This window comes from Lonchura striata, chromosome 2 (genome assembly GCF_046129695.1).
Source record: "Lonchura striata isolate bLonStr1 chromosome 2, bLonStr1.mat, whole genome shotgun sequence".
NCBI lineage: Eukaryota > Metazoa > Chordata > Aves > Passeriformes > Estrildidae > Lonchura > Lonchura striata.
The window spans coordinates 37,323,633-37,347,173 of NC_134604.1; the positions used below are offsets into that span (position 1 = coordinate 37,323,633).

At 38.9% G+C, this 23,541-nt stretch overlaps 1 protein-coding gene across 8 annotated transcripts in view; it reads right to left on the reverse strand.

Moving 5' to 3' along the window:
- GRM5 (glutamate metabotropic receptor 5) overlaps window positions 1-23,223 on the reverse strand; it is a 245,843-nt gene extending 222,620 nt beyond the window's left edge. Inside the window, exons 1-3 of one of the 8 annotated variants that reach the window (XM_021545018.2) lie at window positions 23,003-23,223; window positions 21,421-21,582; window positions 13,009-13,887 (exon numbers count right to left, since the gene is read on the reverse strand). In XM_021545018.2, the coding sequence (XP_021400693.2) occupies window positions 13,009-13,687 (679 nt within the window). In that variant the 5' untranslated portion in view covers window positions 13,688-13,887; window positions 21,421-21,582; window positions 23,003-23,223. Of the gene's footprint in view, window positions 1-13,008; window positions 13,888-21,420; window positions 22,137-22,224; window positions 22,334-22,734; window positions 22,887-23,002 lie in introns of those variants that run through there. The other 7 variants (XM_021545021.3, XM_021545019.2, XM_021545022.2 and 4 more) reach the window with 7 other exon arrangements.
- Window positions 23,224-23,541: the final 318 nt, after the last annotated feature.

The following is a 23,541-nucleotide window of genomic DNA, read 5'->3' on the forward strand; positions in this document are numbered from 1 at the left end:
CTGGTCTGAAGAGCAACTTCAGGCCTTGTGTTACACATACAACATTTGAAGGACCCCAGTGTGGCACCTCCTGTATAGTAATAGGTCATGACAATCAAACATGAAAGACAGCCCAGTTCAATGAAGAATAAAGGTCTGAGAAAAAGGCACCACTGTCGTCCTCCAGTACAGCGTGCCAGCTTTCAGGCCTTTGGTTTCCTAGTAATAAAATTATATTAAATTCATTAAGCATTTCAGGGCTTGTAGATGGCATTTTCTGAATTGGAACTAGAGTATATTAAGTACTCATGTCTAGAAATTCTCTCAGTGAAGCAAATCATCTTAAGCACCATTGCTATTTCTGCAATTTTTTCTCTTTATTCTGTACTCTTGTGTTTCTCCTTCACCAGACCTTTTGCTATTCTGCTTCCTCGTGCTAAGAGCCCTCTTAGCACTCATATCCTATCTGCACAGAGTTCACTGCTGCCCTTCCACAGCCCATCTGATAAGATAATCTGTAATGAAATAGCTGCAAGTGGCATTATGTTGTGCTCATGTCTTTGAGCCAACATCTCAGCAGCACAGACAGGACAGGGAGAGCACTGCCAAATCTGGGCCACTTTGTTCCAGGTTGTCTGTAGACAGAGGATGTCAATACTCTGCTCTTTTAAGGAATCTGTCTGCCTATGGCCAGTTTTCTTTATGGGCATGACTGTAAAATGCTGAAATACTACTTCCTGGAAAGACTGAAAATTTTTTAGCTTTTTAGTGCACATGCAGATGCTGCCCCTTCTCCTCCAAATTCTTCAATCTTGTGAGTAAAAACTTACCTTTTACTTCAGCTAGATATCAAAACTTAGGCTCTATACAACTCAATTAAGCTGTCCATATTGCAAATGTCATATTAACTCTCTGATTTGTGTAGGAAAACATACTTTAAAATTCTATAAGTTCCATGTACATACAGCAAACAAGTCCTTTAGGACTTGCACCTGTATTTTAGCTGGAAGTATAATTAGGTCCCATATGGTTAATGAAATGTAACATGTCAGTATTTTGTAGGCTGGGATTTGTCACACGGAGGTGTTGAATGTAACACCCACTCTACCAACTGTTCAAGAGGAGAAAAATCCAGAACCAGATAAAAGCTTTTGTGTAAGAGAAATAGGAAGCAATCTTACAGGTTTGATTTTCCCATGTTTCTAATGTTCTCTTCCTTTTTTCCAGGGGAGCTATGTCAATCAAGATGCTTTTTCTCAATGTTTTAGAGCACCTTCTCTAAGGGCACAGTCTCCTGTGTATTTGGTAACAGAAATATGTATTCAAACTACATGTCTGTGAGTTTCTCTGCCCCACATTCTAAGTAAGTAGTGTCTGAGTGTCCCTTCTCTCCAAAGTATTGCTCCTCACAACACTTCTATCACACACTTGAAATGTGGGTGTTTGGAATAAATGCCTCAAAGACACCCATGTGTGCCAATGCTCAGCCTACAAAATGCCAAAGCATTATAAAATCATTAAGCAGGCCCCTTGCAGATGGCTAAAGGCATGTCCCCACCAGGCTACAGATGGGACTGCAGGCACACAGAAAACAGCTCTGATCCAGCCTTTCGTATTGAGATGCTCAGCTCCAGAGTGTTGTATCCCATGCCATGCTTCCCAATGGACTAATGAGTTTGAGCACAATACTGCAACGGTACAGCCCAAATGTGTATTTGAGCCAGTCATTGACCATTGGCATGATATCTACAATTTCATCAGGGCCACAGAGATAGTCCAGAAGAGCAAGCAACTGGATCTCACTTCCACATAAACCATCCCAAAATCCCTTCTCCAGTAGCCACTCCACTGTCTTGCTCTCCATGGCCTGTATTCTCTGACTTCTCTGGTTTGAGGGATTTGATTTGACTGCCACTCTTGAAGGGGTCTATAAGAGAGTACTGTGTTTCCATCCACAGAGACACAAGTTAATCAAGCAGCAAAGGCAGGTCCACAGCACAGAGTATAGGACACAACAACCTTCCCTCTCCTAATGTGGCTGAGTGTGACAAACATGCCATCACATGCAATTGGAGAGGCTTCACCATAGCCTGACATGGGCATACCTGACCACAAGTGACTGAGGCTCTTCTCAGCACTTTGTCTCCTGTGCCAGACCTATTTGCATGCCACTCCTCCACAAGCTGGAGGAAATGGACAATTAGTAAATCTACAGGTCAAGAAACTCTCACTTTTCTATAAAACTCCATGGCAGGATGTTGTTATAACTATAAAGTTTACACAGATCAGTTGAATCTAACGTAGCTCATCAGAAGATACTGCATACCTAGTCCATCCTAGTCATTGCAGCAGTCTGTCTTCTATGCAAAACCCATCTCTGAATGCATGTTGCACCAGATGTTTTATTCTGAACAATTTAAGTGTGATGAATTTAAGACATGCTTTGTGCAAGTACCTTTAGATTAAAAAAAAAAAAAAAGTCCTCCACAGAAATTCTGTCTGACTGAACAAAATCTTCAGCTCCGTGCCCAGTAAGACACAAACTATCTACATATCACTTTCTTTTCAGGAGGCATGAATGTGCCAAAATAAGAAGCTGAGCACTGAAATACCCTGTACAGTGGTCTTTCAAGGTAGATATTTAAGCCAGAGAAAGAGAGCATCTGACCTCACTTTAACGTTTTTTATACCCCTTAAATTTGAGTTTGTCTCATACTTTCCCTTTAGGAAATGAAATAGGTCAGACAAATTGCTTGTCTTTTTGCATATGCATGAAAATGAGCAAGGTAACTTCACATCCCCCAGTGCTGCCAGAATGAAAAAACCAAAGAAAGCATTTTTATATATAACCATGATTGAAGATATGTGAAAAGCTTATATTCAAAAGATAATATGTACTCTCTCACAATTCTATTTTGGACACATATCCTAACCTTTTTAAAAGCTTCTGTTAATGTGAAAAGGATTTGAGTCTGTATTTTTATGGTAAAGATGGAAGAAAAAGGAAAAACTACTTACCTATCAAATGCATCCTAAAGTTCTATTCTACTCATAAAACCAAATGACCAGCACCTACAAGTTTTCACTTATTTTCCTCCCTGGATTTCTTTGAACACCTATGATAAAATTGTTCTCTGAGATGCAAAACTGTCATGGAAACAGGAAAGGAGCCGACTCTCACTGTTTTTCCTCCATCAATACAGATATAAGTTCCCATTCCAAACTTCCAAAGTTTTTAATGGGAAAGGAGTTTTGCTCCTTTTTCATACTTAAATATAGCTTCTCTCATTTACTGTCAGGATGCATGTCTGCAAGATTTTCAGTTTATCTTTCAGCTTCAATGCTTTGCTTGCATGTGAGAAAATGTCCTGTTTTTCATTAAATGCCAAATCTGCAAATTTAACCACTGTAATACACTAAGCTTTAAGAATGTAGACACGTTGAAAAATATATCTAATTAGAATAATATATCTTAGAAACAGAATATGGACCTTAAACCTGAACTTTTGAATACATCTGGACTAAGTCTGGACTCTTTAGGTGAAAGAACTTTAAAAATAGTGTGTAGTTTTGATGGCCTTTATTTTATCCAGGGCTCAATCTGCATTGATTGATAGTGAGGGCCACATGAACCGAAAGTTTTAGAAATTTCCAAATTAGTGCATCCTGTCATATTTATGAAATTATGTTCCTGAAGTTGCTCAGTAATCTTATTTTGACCAGGGAGAGATAAGAGAAAAAAAAAAAATCAAATCTAAACAGCAGTAGGAGTAAAGAATTAATGTAATCAGAAAAGAAACAGTGGGTTTAAAAAAACCCACTGAATCTTGAGAATGGTGAGAGAGTAAGCCAGATAATCAGAAGTTATGACAAGAGGGAAAATGGTAACTGTAAAGGGAAAAATCAGCAGTATATATTTACAGGCCACCACTCTATTTGTTTGCTAATAAGGTAAAAAAACATCACTTTGTATGCTGAAGTCCTGCCTGACTTCAAGGTGAAGAAAAGAGAATACTAATTTCCCTAAGAGAAAGGGTACATGTTCTTAAAAATGGATTTGACAAAACTGGAAAGATTTATACAGAGAGAGTTATAAGAAAAACCCAGCACCTGGAAAAGCAACTTTACAGAAATGACAGGAGAACTAGAGTTCTTTGGTTTCACCAAAATAAAGATTAGAAAAATGCCTGGGAAGAGAAACTTTTCCCAGGAAGAACTTATCATAATAAAGGGCTGTAGTTTGGAGAAAGCAGCTGGTTATTTCATTTGAAGAATGAGCAATTCACAGCCTGAACAGACTACCTGATAGTGAAATGAACTCTGTCTCTACATGAGGTCCTTAGGTGAAGATGCTCTGTGTGTGTCTTCATAAACAATATGTTTTAGCCTAAGTGATAACTACTAATAACTAGCTATCATTTCATTACCTATCCTACACAGCAGAAATAAGATATGGAGAACAGATTTCTATAAATTCAAACCAGGGAAGAGTGAACGTGTTCTGTGATTTGGTCATGTGTGATCAACCATGGTTTATATATGCTCGCTTTATGCCCTCCAGAATCTCAGTCTTGGACAACTGAATTGTCAGTTGTAGCTATCTTCACTGAAATTTCCTAGATCTTTATCACAGTCCTCTCACTATTATTTTGCACTTCTGTTTTGGCAGTAATTCCTCTATTCTTTCTCCTACCCCCTGTAATGTCAACTAGAAAGTTATCTCAAGAGGAAAATGTACAAAGAAAACATATAATCCTAGTGAAAGACAAATAGGAAGCATCTGACTAGATCACAACAGACTGAGGAACAGTCTGTGTAGGAATTTTCCTCGTACTTCCACTGTTCTTAGCCTTTGAGTTGGATTTTGGCCATGGGACGCATTCAGTGTGATGGTTTACCATCCACCCCAGATATGATCTTTGCAATTCTTCAAGTATATATTGCACTTTGAGAAAAGCCATTCCCCATACATTGTTTGTTTGCCCTTTGACAATGTAATTGATTTTATATGGAGGCTTTCACATATATCACCTGGACAATGTATCTGGCCAGCCATAAATGTTGTCAGGCTTCCAGAAAGAAAAATCAAACCCCTCAGTTAAAGGAAATCTTATATACATTCTTTTCCAGTCAGTATATTCAGAATTATGAACTCATTATGTTCATTTAAAAACAAGGCAGTGATTTATGAAGAATATTGTCTGCAAATTCAGTTGCCAAGGTAGATGGCAACTGTTCTGTTAACAACCTTCCCAATCACTCCTTTAATGTATACACATATAATATAATGATATAAACACTATGCATTACAGCATGGGCTGCCTTCATATCATGAGCCTGCAATCAGATTTTAGTAAGATGGATGCAACATTATTCTCTCTCTAGTGGCTTTCAAACTAAATGTAAATCTATAATTTTTGGCTCACCTCCAAGATCACTGTCTCCTGCATGATTCAAGGAACAGCTAGTCAGAACTGCCTTAGGGGAGCAGAAAAGTTTAAAAGATCCAGCACAAGCCCTTTGCCCTTTCTTAGCTTTCAAAGAAATCACAAATTAGTTCTCATAGGCATGGGAAATATTCTTCATGTATGGACCTATGTAAATATTTGTTCTGCTCTTTAAATGCACAGAAAGTTTCAAATTTTGAAGCATCATTGATTTAATTCTTGTACTATTGAGCTGCCTATGGTATGGTTTTGATGCACAAAGATACTGACAAGTGAGGGACATCCTCTTTTTCCTTTTTTCTGTAGGAAATTGAATCCTAGTTTCTTGTAGTCTTTTCCTACCTGTGATCTTAAACTAACATTCTGAAAAGTGTGTTCCAGTCCCAGTCCTTACAATGGAAGGATAGCTTTTTCTCTCTCTCTCCTGTTGTTCCTGGCTCCCATCTCAACAGTGTTCTGATCACACCTGAATTTGCAATAACAGAATTTATTACAATGAATATGAAACAATGCTTTGGGAGTTTTTTGGGTTTGGTGGTTTGTTTTTCCTTTTTTTTTTTTTTTTCATATATCAAAATTTAGTTTTGACCTTAAAATCTATCAAAAATTACTTAAAAAATAAATGGCTTAAATTTCATGTCACTAGGTAACATACATGAAAAAAGAAAAATATACAGTTTGAAGAATAAGGAACACAGATTCAGAAGTACCACAAATGTTTACAAATACAAATTCACAATAAAAATGGGACTCTGTTTATCATCCTCTCCTTAATTACTGGATTTATTTCAATATATCCAAAAATGTTTAATTTGTGTACAGGATTGGTAATACAAGACACATGCTAAAAAAAAATGGGATGTAAGGGAAACTTCCAGCTCTTTATTGAATAAAACACCTTTTGCCAAAACTGTTAAGGAATGCTAATATCTGTGAAAAGCAGTTAAAAGTGAACACAGTTTAGTTCAAAGATCTCATTTGATTTATCAAGTTATCTTTTATCAACTCTTAATATAAACCCATAAAGCAGTTTATTTTGACCAAATTCTAATTTTTTTTTTAGTTTTTATTCACTAAAAAATGTTATTATTTTAGCTTTGAATTCTGACTTGGAACAAAAATTACTTCAGGAAATGTATTTGTTTCAATTGCATGGAATATCTTTTTCCAATCAGGTCTATAGCATGTACTTTTTAATCTCAAAACAAAATATAAATGAGGGATATAGAAAAGGAATCACTGCCACTACCCTTAGGTATCTGATAACACATATTAGAAGAACCATCTTTGATAAAACTGCTGTGACCCAGTAAGCACTCTGCAGTGAAACTTCGTTTTCTGAAAGATTTCCAAATCTCATCAACGTTATAGATCCTCCTCTGACTGAGGAGGTGCAGCCTGGGCATGCAGACAGTAACTGGGCTATTTCCAGGGCTCAAGCAGTGGAAAAAGGGAAGATGAAGCTAGAGGTTGCTGGCCTCTCGTTGTTTCTTCTCAGTGAAGGCAAGTTTCATGACACTGAAGCTTTCACTGAGTTGCTGTAGAGTCTAAGTGGCTGAAAAAGTGACATTCAAACACTTAGTCCTCAAACAAAAGAAGCAAAGTGACATTTTGACAACCCAAATGATCTACTCTTAGCTAAGTCCACCTTCCATCATTCCTTTAAAAATTAATTTTCTTTTTAAGATTTAGAATAGCACACCTCCTTGCTCATATACTTTTTGCAGTCTCATGGTATTTTCCCTAAGCATTTTCATCCCCATTACACTCACAGAATGCAGAGTATACCCCTCACTTTATATTTTTCTGTCAGTCAAGATCCTTCACAGCAGATGTGTCTGGCCTGAGCAGCCTAAGAGCAGTGTTAAAGTGTTGTCTGGGCTGTCACTCACTGCAGAGCAACACAAACATTAACTCAAAGTTACTCCACTTTTCTGTCTTAGCATTCTCAGCTGGAAGAGAGCATTTGCTCACTTTTCACAATTGGAATACTAGCGCAACTATTTAAATTAGTCCAGAAAACAGCTACCTCTTTCAGATGTTAATATTCAATAAAAATGAGCAAGAAAAAAGATAGGACTGGAATTTGAACTGGGTATTTCTCCCGCATGTTTTCTTTCAGATGACAGATATTTTTCAGTTTTTCCAGAAGATTAATATGATCAAGAGAATATCAAATTGTGATAATTCAAAAATTATGATTGAAACAGTTTAAAAGTAATTTCAGAAAACTACAAATCATTATTATTTATACCCCAAATTTAAACATTGAATAGAATACTCTCCATCTTTATACAGGAAATTCTCCAATTTTCAGAAATAGATTTTTAGAAATAGATTTTGGCTACAGTTGAAAATATTTTCATGGACTAGCACAGATATTCTTGGTATATTATTTCAACATGTTTTTTTTTCTGTATATAAAACATGAAAAAATATCACCTCTGCTTTACATTAAATTAACCCAAATTTTAATTGTATTACTTTGTGAAAAGCAAATAATATTTTTGACTATGACACAATTGTTGTCTCTAAAGGAGAATAATCTAGAGTATGGAGGAAAGACCTCATATAAGTACAGTTTTTTCCCAGGCAACTGGTTTAACATCAACTTGTTGCAAGTTGATGTTGCATTTCCTCATCCTATTCTCACAGACTATGAATAATTTTGATTTAGCTTTTTATTTGGGAATAAATTATGGGGGCAAAAATATTCTTTTAACCAGACACATTTGAACAAAATTGAAAGGAAATGTGTGCAGTAATCTTTATGTGCAGGGAAAAAGAGGTCTGCTTTCTTTATGCTTGCCAGATTACATCCCAAGAAAATGAATGTGAACCACCTCTTTATATGCACTTATGATTAATTTAAATGGAGCAATGCAAAGTTAAACATGGAGGACTTTGAGGATAAGTTTCATTCAATGTTTACCTGAAGAACTGCCTGAATAAAATGTGAACTGTCTTGTTTCTTAAGGTTGCCTTCAAAAGCAAATTACACCTTGTACATAATCAGAATAAATTTCTCCCTTGCTATCCCAAATATATTTGACTTATTGTGTTTCAATAGTACCCCTGTACAGCTCTATTTTTCCAGCATACATCACCTCTTCACCCCATTCAGTGCAGCAAAATAAATGGTTTCCAATGGCAATGAAAATTGCCTTTCTAGTTATTAGTTCATTTGACTTGAGGCAAATTTTTAGCAGAGATTCTCAGGGTTTGATCTTGTTTCTGACCAGGAAGGTCTGGTCCAAAAGTCAGTCTGCTTAACAGGAGGATACTGAGTTCAAACTGGCTTTCAGAATGAGGCTTTCAAACCTCAGTGACTGGAGAAAAGAAAATTACACATATTTTGCTTTGATCTTTCAAAAAGACCAAGGAATCTTTTCATATGGGAAATTAGGTAAACAGGCAACTCTTTCACTTTTTTAGAAGCCAGCCAGACTCTTCCAGATTTCTCCCACCATTTTCAATTAACTGTGGTGTCAAGTGGTTAAGCAAGAAAAGGCTGAGAAAAATCCCCACAGTGCATGAGCTGCATGGCCCACCTGCATGCCAAACAGCATCACCCAAAAATACACGCACAAATTTCCCTCTCTACACCTTCCGGTGAGAATTGCTTTCCACAGAAGTGAGCAACAATTACATGAGCTAAAAAGGATCTCAAACATTCTTGCAATACTGTGAGACTAAATTAGGGGCCTTCTCTCTGCTGTGCTACTTTTCCTCAGACAGAAGCACACACAGAGCTCTTGGCTGCATTATTGACTTGCTGTCTGTCTGTGAAGTTGGTTTAAGAAGTGAATGTTGGTTTAATTTTAAGGAAAGTTTGTTTAAGCTATGCTCCTACCACAGAAGTGGAAAAAAAAAAAAAAACATCTGTAACATCAACTGAAAGAGTTGGGTCAGTAGGAACTCCAGCACATCCTGGCATGCCTGTTGTAGTAATCTGTATATTTTAAAGCAGTTGCTTCAGGCTTTGAGTGATAGGTCCTTATTACAAGGAGCTTCACATCCCAGTATCCCTCATTCCTGCTCACTCCCTGCTCCCTGCCATGCACTGCTGACTTGTCTGTTCATGGGGCCACAGCGTGGATTGAACCTCAGAATTTATATGGCTTTTTGAAAAACAGTCCTCATTGTGCATGAAAAGGTTTTATTTTAAAGCCAGATTTGTTCAGAGTAAAGCCTCACAAGTAATTAAATATAAGGAAGAGTTGGGGAATGGGGGAAGACAATGATAATGAGTTCTGACAGAGCCAAGAAAGAGTTACAGCCTAAGACTAAGACTTGCAAAGATTTATGATTGTCCTATGTAAAATACACTACAGAAAGTGAAGATGACTTATGTTTTTTATGAGAAATATTTGCTGCTCGCATTTTCTATTGAAGGGATTGAAGAACCTTCCTCCTCAAAATTAAAAGAGCTACACAGACAGCTGTCCTTGCTACCTTCCCATTTTTAGGAAAAAAAAAGTAGAGGTAAAAAAGTAAACCTGGAGGCATCACCTAGTTTAATTTGCAATACTAAATGTCAAAGGAGCAAAGTTTACAAGAATCTCTCAACAGTTTTTGTGTGTTTTAAATCTGGAAGTCTTAAGTAGGGATTTAACAACACAACTTCAGATCAACCTTTTAAAATATCCATCCACTGTAGACAAAGATAATTATTAAGTTCATAAGGAAAGATTCGAACAAGAAGCTTTTTATTATGAAACTGTTGATTCTAGCCAGTCTTTTCTTACACTAGACCAAAAAGAGACTTATAAATTTATCTGCTGATGGGACTACCAAAGGAATGAAACTAACAGACCTCTTTTTTACTCTCCATCCAGCTTTGGAGGAAAAGAGCCTCCCTCTCCATGGAAAACATTCACAGAAGCCTATTGATCAGAATATGATCATAAAGATCAGAAGAGTTCTGGTTAATAATCTAATTACTGAATGAAAATTAACTAAAGATAATTAATGAAACTGGCCAGAACTACCTTCTATGTGTGAAAAGGACTAGTTTCTATGGGATCTTCTAAAATTCTACATCAATAAAAATTGCAAGGAGCAGGATTCAACAATTTTTTTTCTGTTTTGAAATAATACCTGTGAATGTAGGACACTGAGTTGAGTGGGATATTTAGAATGTTATATTACAAGATACCATAGTAAAATGAAAAATAATTGCAACATAAATACATAAATATATATATATATATGTATATATATATATATATATATATATATATATATATATATATATACTCTGTCTTTTGCCTATTTACTCAATTCCTTTTCTTTAGCATTCATGTGTAGGGTTTTTTAAAGGTGATTTAAAAAATGCAAGGAATAACATGTGCCATAGTCTTTGGTAAGTGTACTAAACATCAGACATTGTCACATTTCAAAGTACCTTGGATCAGCTAGTATTTTTCTATTCCATCATAAATACATCTGTTCTATTGTAATAAAACTTTTGATGCTTTTTACCTGGAGAGTCTATTCATCATCCCTACCAGATTATGCAACTATATGATAGGACTATAAGGTTCACCCAAGTTTAATGCTCTTCCACTAAAGTCCAAAATTATTTTACTGTGCTATTAAGGAGGCCTCAGGTTTTAATAGTGTTTCACCTACCATATCCACTTTAATAATGGCAGAAGCAAGCACATGCTGTACTATATATATGATTTTGTTTTTCTCCTTCTTCACATTTAGCTCTTTCCTCATTTACTTCTCATCTTGCCCACAGCATCTATATCCCACTCCAACCCTTGTGTCCCTATTCCCATCTTTCCAGTGCACAGTACAAAGTTCCTCTGCTGTAAGATTAACGTGCCATATGCTACCATCTGCCCCAAAGAGTGTCCTCAGAAAGTGGAAAAAGTACGTATTTTCACTCTATGAAGAATCAGACTTTGAAACAAGCATGACTATTCCCACACTGAATATAAAAACATCCCCTCTCAATAAGGAGAGATATAAAAGTTGTTCATTGCAAAAACTAGATGAGTCATCAAAAGTAGTCAGATATAAAATCTTATGCTATTGTTAGTGGCATTATTTTTGACCATGAGGTTATTCATACATATTTGTGGAGAGAAGGCTGCACACCTAACCATGCCAAAGGTATCAGCTGGTACAGAATACCCTCACTACATGATGTCACATAGAGTGATTTATACACTGTTTTGAACACTGAAATTTTAAATTAAACTGTTACTGTATTCATGCATCCCCATACAAAAGAGGCGTCAGCTATTTACCAGCTCTCACTATCATGATGGAAATGTGGTTGCCACAATCTGCATGCAAATTCTAACTTTTATTTTTTTAAATACTGCAGAATAAGTTCTCTGCCTATCTGTAGGAGGAAAGAGATCTCGACATTATACCATTGGACCAGCATCTCCTCAGAAGGGGCTTTGAATAGTATAAAGCCTGCCAGAGAAACATACTCAATGTGTGGGAAGGACAATCTGCTCTCTATTGGTTGTAATAAAGCCAGCAGCATCTGCCACTGTTCGGCAACGTCATCACCACTACTCAATCTCTAAACATTTTTCATTCTCAGTTTGTATTCTGAGCCTGCCATTCAGCATCTGTCAATTTAAACAGAGGCAATGCGGTGAGGTTCTAAAACTCATCACAGAACTTAATTCCATAAAAGTTCTTAAATGGGGATGTCATTAGGCAGGGGCTGATAAAACTTGCTCTTAAGACAGTATCAAATTCTAGTCCTTCTAGCAAGATTAACTCAATTCTATCAGTAAAAGGAATAATGAAATCAAGTGAACTTTTCCATAGCATTTCCCTTTAATCACATACTCTTCTAAACTCTTGATAAAAGGTTTAAGTTCTATGTCAAATAAATAAAAAGAGGAAAGCAATTTAGCACACAGTTCTGATTTTCTGGATGCCTGATGGAGCATAAATATGTGAGAAAATTTAAGGAAACTTCCCTTGCTCTCTTCCAAAACCAATGCCCATAGGCAGAGGAAGAAATGGTGAAATACTCCATGGAGTACTGTAAAAAGGATGGCAAGATATCTGATCTTCAGAAGCTGGGAAAACTTGCATTCATATATTAGCCAGAATTGTGTGTTTCCTATTACCTGTGCCTCTGTGGCTTAGACATTAAACAGGAACACATTCTGACTCAGCTAGTTTCAAATGATGATTTAGCTCTCATCTGCACTATGAAAACCAGATGCTTTCTCACTACCCATTGATTCTAAAAGTCATAATTATTATTCTACATAAATGCATTGATTCGTAGATAAAGAAAAATAAATAAATATCAACTAAATTAAATTAAGTTTAGAGACTCCAGATCAAGCACTTTTACCAGTGAGTGGCCCTAGAGCACACACCATCCTATGTTTCAAAATTTATTTTCAGCCATTGACAACATGATGCTACTTCAGACCCACAGAGGACATAAAGTTATTATGAAGCAAAGTAAAGGTCTATACTATTGACACCTGACTGGTAAAAACCCAATATCAAACTGTCATCATCCATCAATTAGACCACATCAGAGTATTTCAAAGGCATTTTTATGTGGTAATAAGAAACCTCTTACCTTCAGTGTGTACAGCAGAAACATAGGTCCAGTTATAGCGTTTGACGATGTCCACCATCGCTTTTGCTTGCTGCGCGTCAGATGGAACCACTCTCATAAAATACTTGAACAGAGTTTTGTCACTTAGGTCCATGCTTGTGGCAGAATAAGCAATCTGAGGTATATTGAAAAGCTGTAACAAGTTCTGGACCTGGATAGCAACAGAGCTGGAGCCAGGCCCAATGACACCAACAATGGGTTTCTTGGAGCGGAAAGACGATGATGATCCATCCACACATCGCACCATCCCTTCCTCTTCTTCCGAAGAAATAAGAGAGTCCCTTATAAACTCAATGCTCTGCTCTAGAGCCACAGCAGAATGCCAGCAGGAGTCCCTTATTTCACATCCTAATGTTATATTTGGCAACAGCGTGGGGTCCAAATTAATTCTGTCAAGGGTATGTAGCATTGCCTCCACTCTCTGAATACCGTACTGCTCTCTTACCTCTCCACATTTCCTCTCATGGACTTTGTCAACAGTTGGTTGGTGATGGACAGAGAATAGAGCTCCAATGATAATATCACCAGGCATGTGTGCAACCACTCTTCTCTCATTTGCCTGTGCTGAAACCAAAAGCCCAATGTTCCCGCAGACATCTTCCTTCAACAGCAGGATTGCAAGGAACAGCAAAAGGACCATTTTAGGAAATTTTAGGCTGGTAGAGACAACATGATGGAAAAAAGTTGGAGAACGATGAAAAGTAGTTATCAAATCTTCTGGATAGCAGGATCACTATGCTGATTGTTAACCAGGAGTTGGCATCTGTTCTCTAAGTAGTCACCATCATCTCCAAGTGGATAGCTATGCAGAGCTGCACATGAGGTCATAATCCTCATACCCTTCAAAAATTAATAAGAAAAAGATCTTTAAAATTATTTATAAAGTCAGTATTATAGATAATCTTATCTATTAAGACACAATATCTTGTAATCTTGTCTAAAATTGCACCTATTTCTACAAATATCAGTGCCTATAATACATTTCTACTGATTATGCTTGCTTTCATAATTTTTAAGCTGGAAAACTTTATCTCACTTGAGAGATTCACAATCTTAGATTTGTACTTCTGCCGGTTTAAATCAACATCTTCCTTTTGACAATTGTTTAAAATTCTTTGGGGAAATAGTTTCAAATGCACAAAAGACTGGAAAGTATTTACTTCTACAGAAGAAAGGTGTGCTGCCATTCTAATAGGTGTCTTTGAAAAAAAATCCCTTTAATTTCAGACACTTTTTATATCTCTAATATACATATGCCACACTAATGTACCCTGGACTGCACTCTATTATCCATTCCAGCACTAGGAAACTGCTGTTGACACACAAAGCTGCTATTCTAAGGAATGAATAATGTATAAATCTGTTTTTATTTTGCAAGATACAGCATGAAATAAGTTGGCTTTTAAACAAGATTAAGAAAACTGACTTTGTTATTAATATCTATATTTGTTTTAAGCAAAGAAAAAATAATTCTCAAACAGCAAAGCAATTAAATTATTTTCACTTTTTTACATCCTTACTTCAAAAATCATCAAAAAGTAATTTGAAAACTCCTTATACTGTACACAACCCTACAGACTTCACTGGTATCAAGAAGTCAACACAAAGACTACAGATGCACTAATCCCCAAAATATTTGATCAGCTACATTTACCTATAGATTGCAATGCAATCTGCACTCATCTTTACTGTTGCTAAAGGATAAATAAATAAGTCAGCAAACACTTCACATCTTGGGTTGTGGTTAACCTGTGGAACTAGGAAATGCACTTGAAAATGTTCTGCACCTGGCAGTGGATTTGCAGCAGAAGGTTTCCAGTTTCAAATATAGTGCTTAAAGAGTTGTTTGCCAGGTCTTGATCCCTGAGCACATTAAATACCATCTCACCTGCCAGTGAATACACTAGCAGTACAGAAAGATAAGTGCACTCTTAAATCTAAGATGCTGAGCTACATAGTGAACCAATATGTTCAAATTAATTTTTAACAAAACAACTGCAAAATTCTGGAGAAGAAGCCAATCTCAGTTTTATTGACATAAATCTTTTGATGCAATAAAAAAAATTAAAATTCCATACATTTCTGACATCACTAATGACTTCTAATCCATTTACAATGACTCTAAGAGGGCCTACATATTGTAAAGTGAAAGAAACCATTGTGAAAGAAAATCTACCTCTGTTTTTTTGAGTTGAATATCTCACAAGATTTTAATCTTGAATTTACTCCTCACAGCTAGTTCATTCAGTATAGTGACACAGTGAAGCTCTTCCTAATTCAGAAGACGAGACACAAAAATATAAAAACATTCTTCTGCTTGATGCTAGGCTCTCTTTTATTTTACCTAGATGCATAAATTATAAATTATTTTCACAGAAGAGTGAGTTTGAGTGAGTATTCCCAAAGAAAATGCAAATTCTTAAAAAGAGGAAGCATTTAATATAATATTCAAATATTAATTTCCATATTAATAAGTTCATGTAATATTAATGTTAGTAATATAAAGTGTTAGTAGTAAAATAATATTCGGACAACTGTAAAACACTTCAAGGAGGTTTGGGGTTTTTTTATTCTGTGAAGAGTTGGCTTATCAATACTGCAACCCTTTGCCACTAAGGAAAAACAGCAGCTCACTTCAGGTTAATTAGTCCCTAATTACAGACTATCACTATTGCTTATGTCTTGCAATTATTTATTCCATCACTCTGAAGTTGGTACCATATAATTTGAAACAGTCAAAAGGATGAACTACAGGGGATATCCTTATACAAGATCACAGTTGTTAAATCCCTATACCTTTAATTAATTGAATGTATTATGACTTTAAAAAAATATTATTTCTTTATAAACTTACTAACATTTGAACAGAAATAGTACTCTGCTACTTAACACCATGGATGCTTATTTTCTGAACTTCTCAAATTAAGGCTACATATCCAGAAGACAACTGCCAGCTCTGCTGAAGACCGTAACTGGATATGCAATTAAATACCTTTTTATTATCTACCTGCCTTTGAATCTGCAGATGTGCAAATAGAGAGAGTTCAGGAGCTTAGCGTGAGCTCCTGGTACAAAAAAAAATCCAATCCACTGTTTAAATTCTGCAACACATATTCACCAAATATTTTGGTCTTGTGTCTATGGATTAAAAATTTCCATACAGGATATATGAGAAAGAGAGGAAAAGAAGGCCATTTTTATCTCCCTCACTCCAAAGAACAGCTGTTTACTCTTCTCTGCTTATAGTTGTGTCTATCAGTATAAATTACAGGGTAAAGAATGAGGCAAAGCTGAAGGTCTCCTTTATATTTCTGGTTCCACAGTACTAGAATATGCCATAGCTGGGGGATTCCTATTTCTGAAAGCAATAAAATCTTTCCCCTCCATGACATCTAAGAGGAAGGAAGGGGCCAGACACAGACTGCAGCTGCTCCACAATTAATGAACTGTCTTCACTATATTAAAGCTAAGGTCAGTTTACTTTGGACTTAAAACATTCCTAATTACACTGAGAACACTGCTTCTGTTTTATAGTATTGGCCTTAGGATTCACATCCAAAGAACCTGAAGTCAATATTTTCACAAGGTAATGAAACAACTTGGAGTTTATATTGACAAATATTTCAATGAATTTGTATTGCATAATAGTGACCTGGTTCTCCAGTCTTGCACTCATAAACTTAAGAACAGAATGAATGGTTGAGGTGGAAAGGCACTTATTCAGGAAGTTATGTGATCCATTCCCTCTGCTTACTGTAAGTTCAATTAAAACAGATTTCTTAGTTTCATGTCCAGTCAAGTTCTTAATATTTCTGAGGAAGGAAACACAATAACTTTTTTGGGCAACCTGTTTGACTACAGTCACAGTAAAAAATACTATTTTTACATATATTTAAACAGAATTTCTGGTGTTTCAATTTGTTTTAATTGCCTGTCATCCTTCTCACGGGCACACCTGGCCATGCCATTAGACAATATCCTGAGAATAATCAGGTAACAAATCCTATTTCAGGCAAAATGGCTGAGCAGAGAGCTGGTGGACTAAGCGCACTAATTATATTTCCTGGAGAATGTCTTCCTGAAGAGAAGATGGCCAAGGGAACTATTCAAATATACAATTTCACTGTGCTTCTCTCCCAGAAGAATCACATACAAGTTCCTCCACGTTTTGATTACAATTCTCTCTTACTACAGGCAGCTTATTATTACAAGCAGGATGAGTACTAAAACAAAATTAAGTAAAATTTCATAAGCTTAAATATAACTCTTCTTGAAATTGTTAGAAACAATCCTAAAGGGAATTTGACATGCCCTTAGATTGAGAACAGAGGTATCAGCAGTTTCAAAGACAGTGAAATCCTGAGTGCATGCACAAAGTAATGGGAATTGTTTCCCAGTTAATAATTTATCTCTTTTGATTTCATTGATGGGTAACATGCATAACACTTACGGTCGCATTTATTTTTCACACTGTTCAATTTCTTCATCATCAATGGACTTATCCCAAATTGACAGAACCATAAGTGAAATGGAATTAGGTACTTTATTACCGGTGTGTCAATGTTTCTTGCTTATCCTGAAGTCACATGCTTTAACAATACAAGGCACTTTGGTCTCCATCCTCTGGTACACTAACCTGAGGCTTGGAGTAATTGCAGAAGAAGTGGGACAGAAAAATTACACTTCCTATCTGTCCTTTGCTCAGTCTTACCCTAGACAAAAGTTTACATACTACCCAGATGACTGAAGACACAGATCTGATGAAGCACTCAACAAGTTCTTGTGACCTCTGTTCTCCCTGGCAATATAAACTTCATGCCAGACTCTGTCAGGAGAAATTCTCAGCTGTTCCCTTAGGGCAGAGTTCCAGCTACTTCATGTTGAGGTTTAACCGAGTAGAAAATGAGCATCTGTAATATTCCATGAAACATCAAGCATATCTTTCATTATTAAAAATATATAAATCTTTCAAAATCATAATAATTTCAAATGCATGTCCATCTGCACTTGCAGTCAGTAGAGACCAAAAGAAACAAAAAGCTCGCTAATATCTAAGGGCATTAATTAAACAACTTGATCAAAAAATCAGACTGTGAGCAGCGGTTCACAAAGAGCTGATTTTCCACTATATTTGTGGCTGAGGGTTTATACACGGGATGCATCGGACTGTTGTTAAGGGTTTCTGCTCCCGCAGGTGTAAGTGTGCTCAGAGCTGCAGGGTGAGCCCCTTTCCACCGGGGCTTGCATTACTGCAGCAGCGCCCACTGGCGACCCCGCAGCGGAGCACCTGCGCTGGGCGCGCTGAGCGCTCGGCACCGCGGCCTCCGGCAGGCTGAACATCAACTCGGCTGAGGGAAATGGTTTGACTTATTCTCATCTGTATCATGGGCGGGGGGAGAAAAAGCTAAAAGGGAGAAGAAAAAACGCTTCCCTTTGGGTTTCTTGTTTGTTACACTTTCATAAATTTACAGCAGGCTCGTTCATAGTTTCTGAATCTTCAAGCAGATTTAAATAATAAAACTAAAACATCAGGTTACTTAATCAAAGAACAGTCCTGCAATACAACTCATGGCCCAGTCCAGGAAAGCACTTAGGAATATATTCTGTGCTTCTCATAATAAGAATACTATTGGTCAAATATCTGTAAATACTTATCTAAAGTTTAAGGTTCTCCTTAAATTATTTTTAGGATCAGAAAAATCACAAAAAACTAATGTTCTTAAAATCTATTCACTCGTAGTGACAAAAATTGCATATATGTTATGTTTGTATAACTTTAAGGCATTGTATATGCTGATAAAATCCTTTCCAGACATTCATTTACAATACCCACCACAATTAATTTAAATTTTTCACAAATGAGATAATATATGTTGATATGGATCAAATCAGTATATCCCAAAGAATTAGCCTATGTTTTGTCATCAGAGAAGATGTACCATAGCAAGGAGCAACTGAATTACTGTTTCAGAGTCAGTCATGTCACTTCTCTAACAGTGAAGGTCTTACAGTAGCAAAATATGAAGCAGCCTTAGAAACAGTTACATAAAGAGAGCAATCTCTCAGTTCATCTTGATTTGGACCAGTGTTGGGAGCAAGTACACTGAGGATGCTGAGCTTTGTTGAGTTCTGCTATGGCATTTCAAACTGCTAGTATTGCATTCAAGCTGTTCTGGCAATCTATCTCCCAATGTTCCAGGGAGGCTCATTTTGCAGGAGGAGGTCCCCCCTACCAACTCCTCAGAGGTAATGCACTTTGGTCACACAAAACCTCATGCACTCAAACGGTCTTTATTTGAAAATCATAAAAAGTGAGCACCCTGTTCTGTTTTGACATTTCAACTATGGTTTATTTTTTTTCTGTCCACAAATGAAACAAAGGCAACAAAAAACCCAACATCAAGTAAACATTTTTCATTATATTATCAGTTCTGCAAATTCCAGTGGACATTAGATCAAGCTCTTTGACAAAAAAACCCGGCCCTATACAAAAGGAGAGACTTCAACGCAGTTTTCCATAATTCCACTTAGAAATACAAAAAAGCTAAGCAGCAAGGGAGAATTTCCACCATGTCGTCAGAACATCCACTGGAAATGACTGAACTGTTGATCTACTTTCATCATAGCTAATAACCAGAGAATGCTTTAATTATCAACAAGATCCTTAGCAGTCCCTGGAAGGTCTTCCTCATGTCGTATTCACACATGCTTTCAGGTTGATGAAACAATTTTGGCTTTAAATATGTAGGTGCTTAACTTCTCAGTGAAACTTGCAATGATCTCTAATTTTGACAAATGTACTTCGTATTGCTGCTGTTACCAAAAACCCAGTTATACCATGTGATGCAGGAACTAATAACCCAGGTATGTTTTCATCTGTAATCCTAGACATTTTAACAATTACTAAAACTGTACGGGATGGAGGAGGTGATCAATAAAAGTAATAGCAGTTTCAGAAAACATTTTCCAGCAAGTTGCAACAGGAGTGGTTATGGTGGGATGCCAGTACTACCACTATGCTAGCAATGTCATAACTATGCAGGAAAATAAAATAACAGAAAAGCCATATAGGGACCCAAAAAACACTCTGTGGACATCTAAAATAATGATCAGTGCTGTGATCGTGTAACATAAATATTAAAATGTAGTCAAAATATTTGAGAATTTGCAAAAGAATACATGCCATAGAAATGTTTAGGAATATGGCAATTAAAAAAAAAAACAAGCCATAGGGAATTTAATGAGCCTGGCAGTCAACTCCTCTATATATCTTTCCCTTTCAGGATTTAGAGTGGTGCATTTTCAAGATGACCCTCTGCCACTTCTAAGATGATCCCCTAGTTTGTCTTCAAGGCAAGGAGAAAGAAACGTCCTGACTCTCCCTGCACCCAGTCACCCCCTCCCCAGCGGCGGAAATCGCTTCTCAGGGGAGAGATGGAATGGGAGCGGGGCTGTCGGGGCGGCGGAGCCCCGGGTGCGGGGCAGCGCGGGGCGGGCAGCGGCAGCCAGGAGCGGACGCTGTCCCTGGTGCTGAGCACCGCCCGCCGCCGCTCCCCGCCAGCCGGGTCTGGGCACGGGGAAGACAGAAATAAAACAGCCGAGAAATCAACCGGTGGTAAAAATCGCCGCGGTGGTCACATTTGGCATGCAGGATCGCGTTTTTACAAATAAATGCATAGATCTGGGTCTTAGAGAAAACTACTGGACGAGGTTAACTCCCAACATTGCTACCTGCGCTGCCACAACTAAGCGGCTGTGCACACAGACATGCTTGTGTGCATCCACACTGGTGCTTAGGTCTCTGTCTCACTGATCGGCTAGTGATATCGCTGTCCCCCTCAATCCATAATGAATCATTTTTGCACGTGGGGAGATCAGCTTTGATTATTAAATCAGTAACAGACGGGACTCGCTGAGCAGTGCCAAGTGATTTGTCCCAAGGTCACACAGAAAAGTCTATGGCTGAGCTAAGCCTGGCTATCTCCAGAAAAAAATACATTCTTGTTTCCATCATACCTTCCTAGTGAGACAAATCCCCACTTGTGAGCTGAGGGACTATATTACACACATCACCAAGCCTAGGTATGATGGTATCCCCAGTCCCTGCAGCCCCACACAAATCATGCTCCTAGGGAGGGATCAGTGCCAGCTGCCCTCCAGCTCCCCGACCCCATAATACCCCTGCAGCCTCTAGAGAGGTACCCCACCAGTTGGCTTGTTGGTGCCCCAGGAGTTGTGCTAGTCCTCCATCAACCAGGGCACAGAGCAAAAGCAAGAAAGGAAGGAGAGGGGGGAAGAGTCCCTCCTTCATCTACAAGGTTTCTGTCCACAATCCAGGGCACATAAATACCCTCTCCCAACCCACAGCATTACCTTGTCAGTGGCAGCAAGTGCTTCTTCCCATAGTGGTGGCAAAATGGTCCTTTTGGTAGGAATAATTAAGACAGGTAAGGGTAGGCACCTCCTATTTTCAGCCACGGCAGAGATAGCACTCCTCACACAGTCCTTCTGGAGCTGAATAATCCTCAAATGCCTCTGCAAAGATCACCAGCAGGTGAGCTCCACTCGGCTAGCATTGTCACTCCTCCAGCTATGGGCACATCCTATTTTCTTCTGATCACAGGCAAATGCTGAGGACCGAGTATGCTACCCCCGCGAATGCATGCACATACACGCCATGCAACATGCTGTTCTCTCAGCATCGCCCAAATCTCATTTGCAAGAGGCGTGAACGGTGCCTGGATTTAAGGGAGGGGGAAGGCATGAGGAGGAGGAATAAACAAACAAACGATGAAACAACAGATGGGTCTTTGCTCTCTGCCACCACAGCCTTGGTCTTCCTAAATACTTGCTGCAGCCTGACCCACCTGCTTAAACACCTCCGCCCTTCCTCACATTTGCAATCTCTCTACGTTTATAGTGAGCTAACCCTGAGTTCTGCCCTGTGAGGAAATCTCTCCAGATGCTCTGAAGGTTGTAAAGTCCCCCTACAAGCCGACACCTCTCTCCGGCAGCTAAGAAAGCGGCAATCGTTTCAGAAAAGCATCATCCAAAGGCAGGGGAAAAAAAGAAGCGGGGGGGGGGAGGGGGGGGCGGGGGTGGGAGAAAGGAAAAACAAAAAAAAAAAAAAAAAAAAAAAAAGGGCTGTTTAAAACGGAGTCGCAGGGACGAGTTTACCCCTGCGGTTCCGGCGACCTTTTGCGAACTGCCCCCGAAGTTTCCTGTCCGCCCAGGTCGCGGTGCCGGGGTCCCGGCACTCCGCTGCCGCACTGGGCTGGGACGTGAGGGGGCTTTTCGTATGGGCGAGTACCGGGCTTCAGCGCAACTTTTTAGTGCCACCAAGTGGCACAGATCCCTCCAGGAAACCAAGCAGCATGCCAGCTAGGGCTCTGCCTGCTGCTCTCTGGCAAAGGGGGAGAGGGATGCAAGAGCAGCGACCAGCCCTTTACACAAAAATGCACAGGCAGAGACAGAAATATGAACCAAAAAGGAGGGAAGGAAGGACAGGTTGCCCTCTCCAGCTTTCTCCCGTTCTTTCGCCTGCAGGGTGACAACACTGGGCACGGCAAGATGAGGACCGATGCCCCCGCCAAGGGCAAACCGAGCTGGCAGCCCCTGGGGCGGGCTGTGTCCCCTGCTGCTGTCCCCCGCGGGCTGCCCCCCGCTCCTCCCCACGGCAGGTGTTACCTGCAGCCACCCTTTCCTGCCCGGCTCTCTCCTCTCTGGTATCCCGGGCTCTCTGGACACAGAGGCTCTGCAGTTCCCTGCCAGCTCTCTGCTTCCTCAGCCAGCATCCCTGGACCGTATCTGCAGACCTATGGACAGGCTTTTTATTTGCCTACATTCTGCCCACAAGCTCGGTACCCTCCGAGCCCTTCCGCTTCCCCGCCCTCCCACAAATCCCACAGCAACACTCTCGCCCGCTGACTACCTGCTGCCCGCAGAGCACATTTACCTTTCCTGGGTTAACCCTTCCCTTCGGAAGCCAGACGAAGCTTCACCTTCTCCTCCGGTATCCCTGCATTTTCCCAAATCCTCTCCTCTCCCTCTCTCCCCCGTCTGACGGCTCAGCCCCACACACCCGGCTGCTGCTTCCATTCACACCCAGCCATCCCGCGCCGCCCCGTTCCTCCAGCCGCGGTGGGCACGGCGGCTCGGAGCGCGGCTCGGGGGCTGTGGCGAGGCGTGGCTGGGTGGGAAAGGTCCGAGGCAGCCTGAGCCCTGACAAACTCAACACATCCCTGCATCCCTACTGCAACACCAAGGAACACCAAGGAACCAACACAACACAATGCCAGACAGGGATCATATCCTTCTTTAAAGCTGTTCTTAGCAAATAAATAAATAGAGTAAAATGAGTTAATAAATAAATAATAAAGCAAAATGCCATTTAAGGAAGAGCTGATCTGGCATTTAAAAGGCTGCTGACCATTTACCAGGCTGTATTTGCAGGGAAGGATTAGCTCATGCATCCATTTTCAAGAATTAACAGCC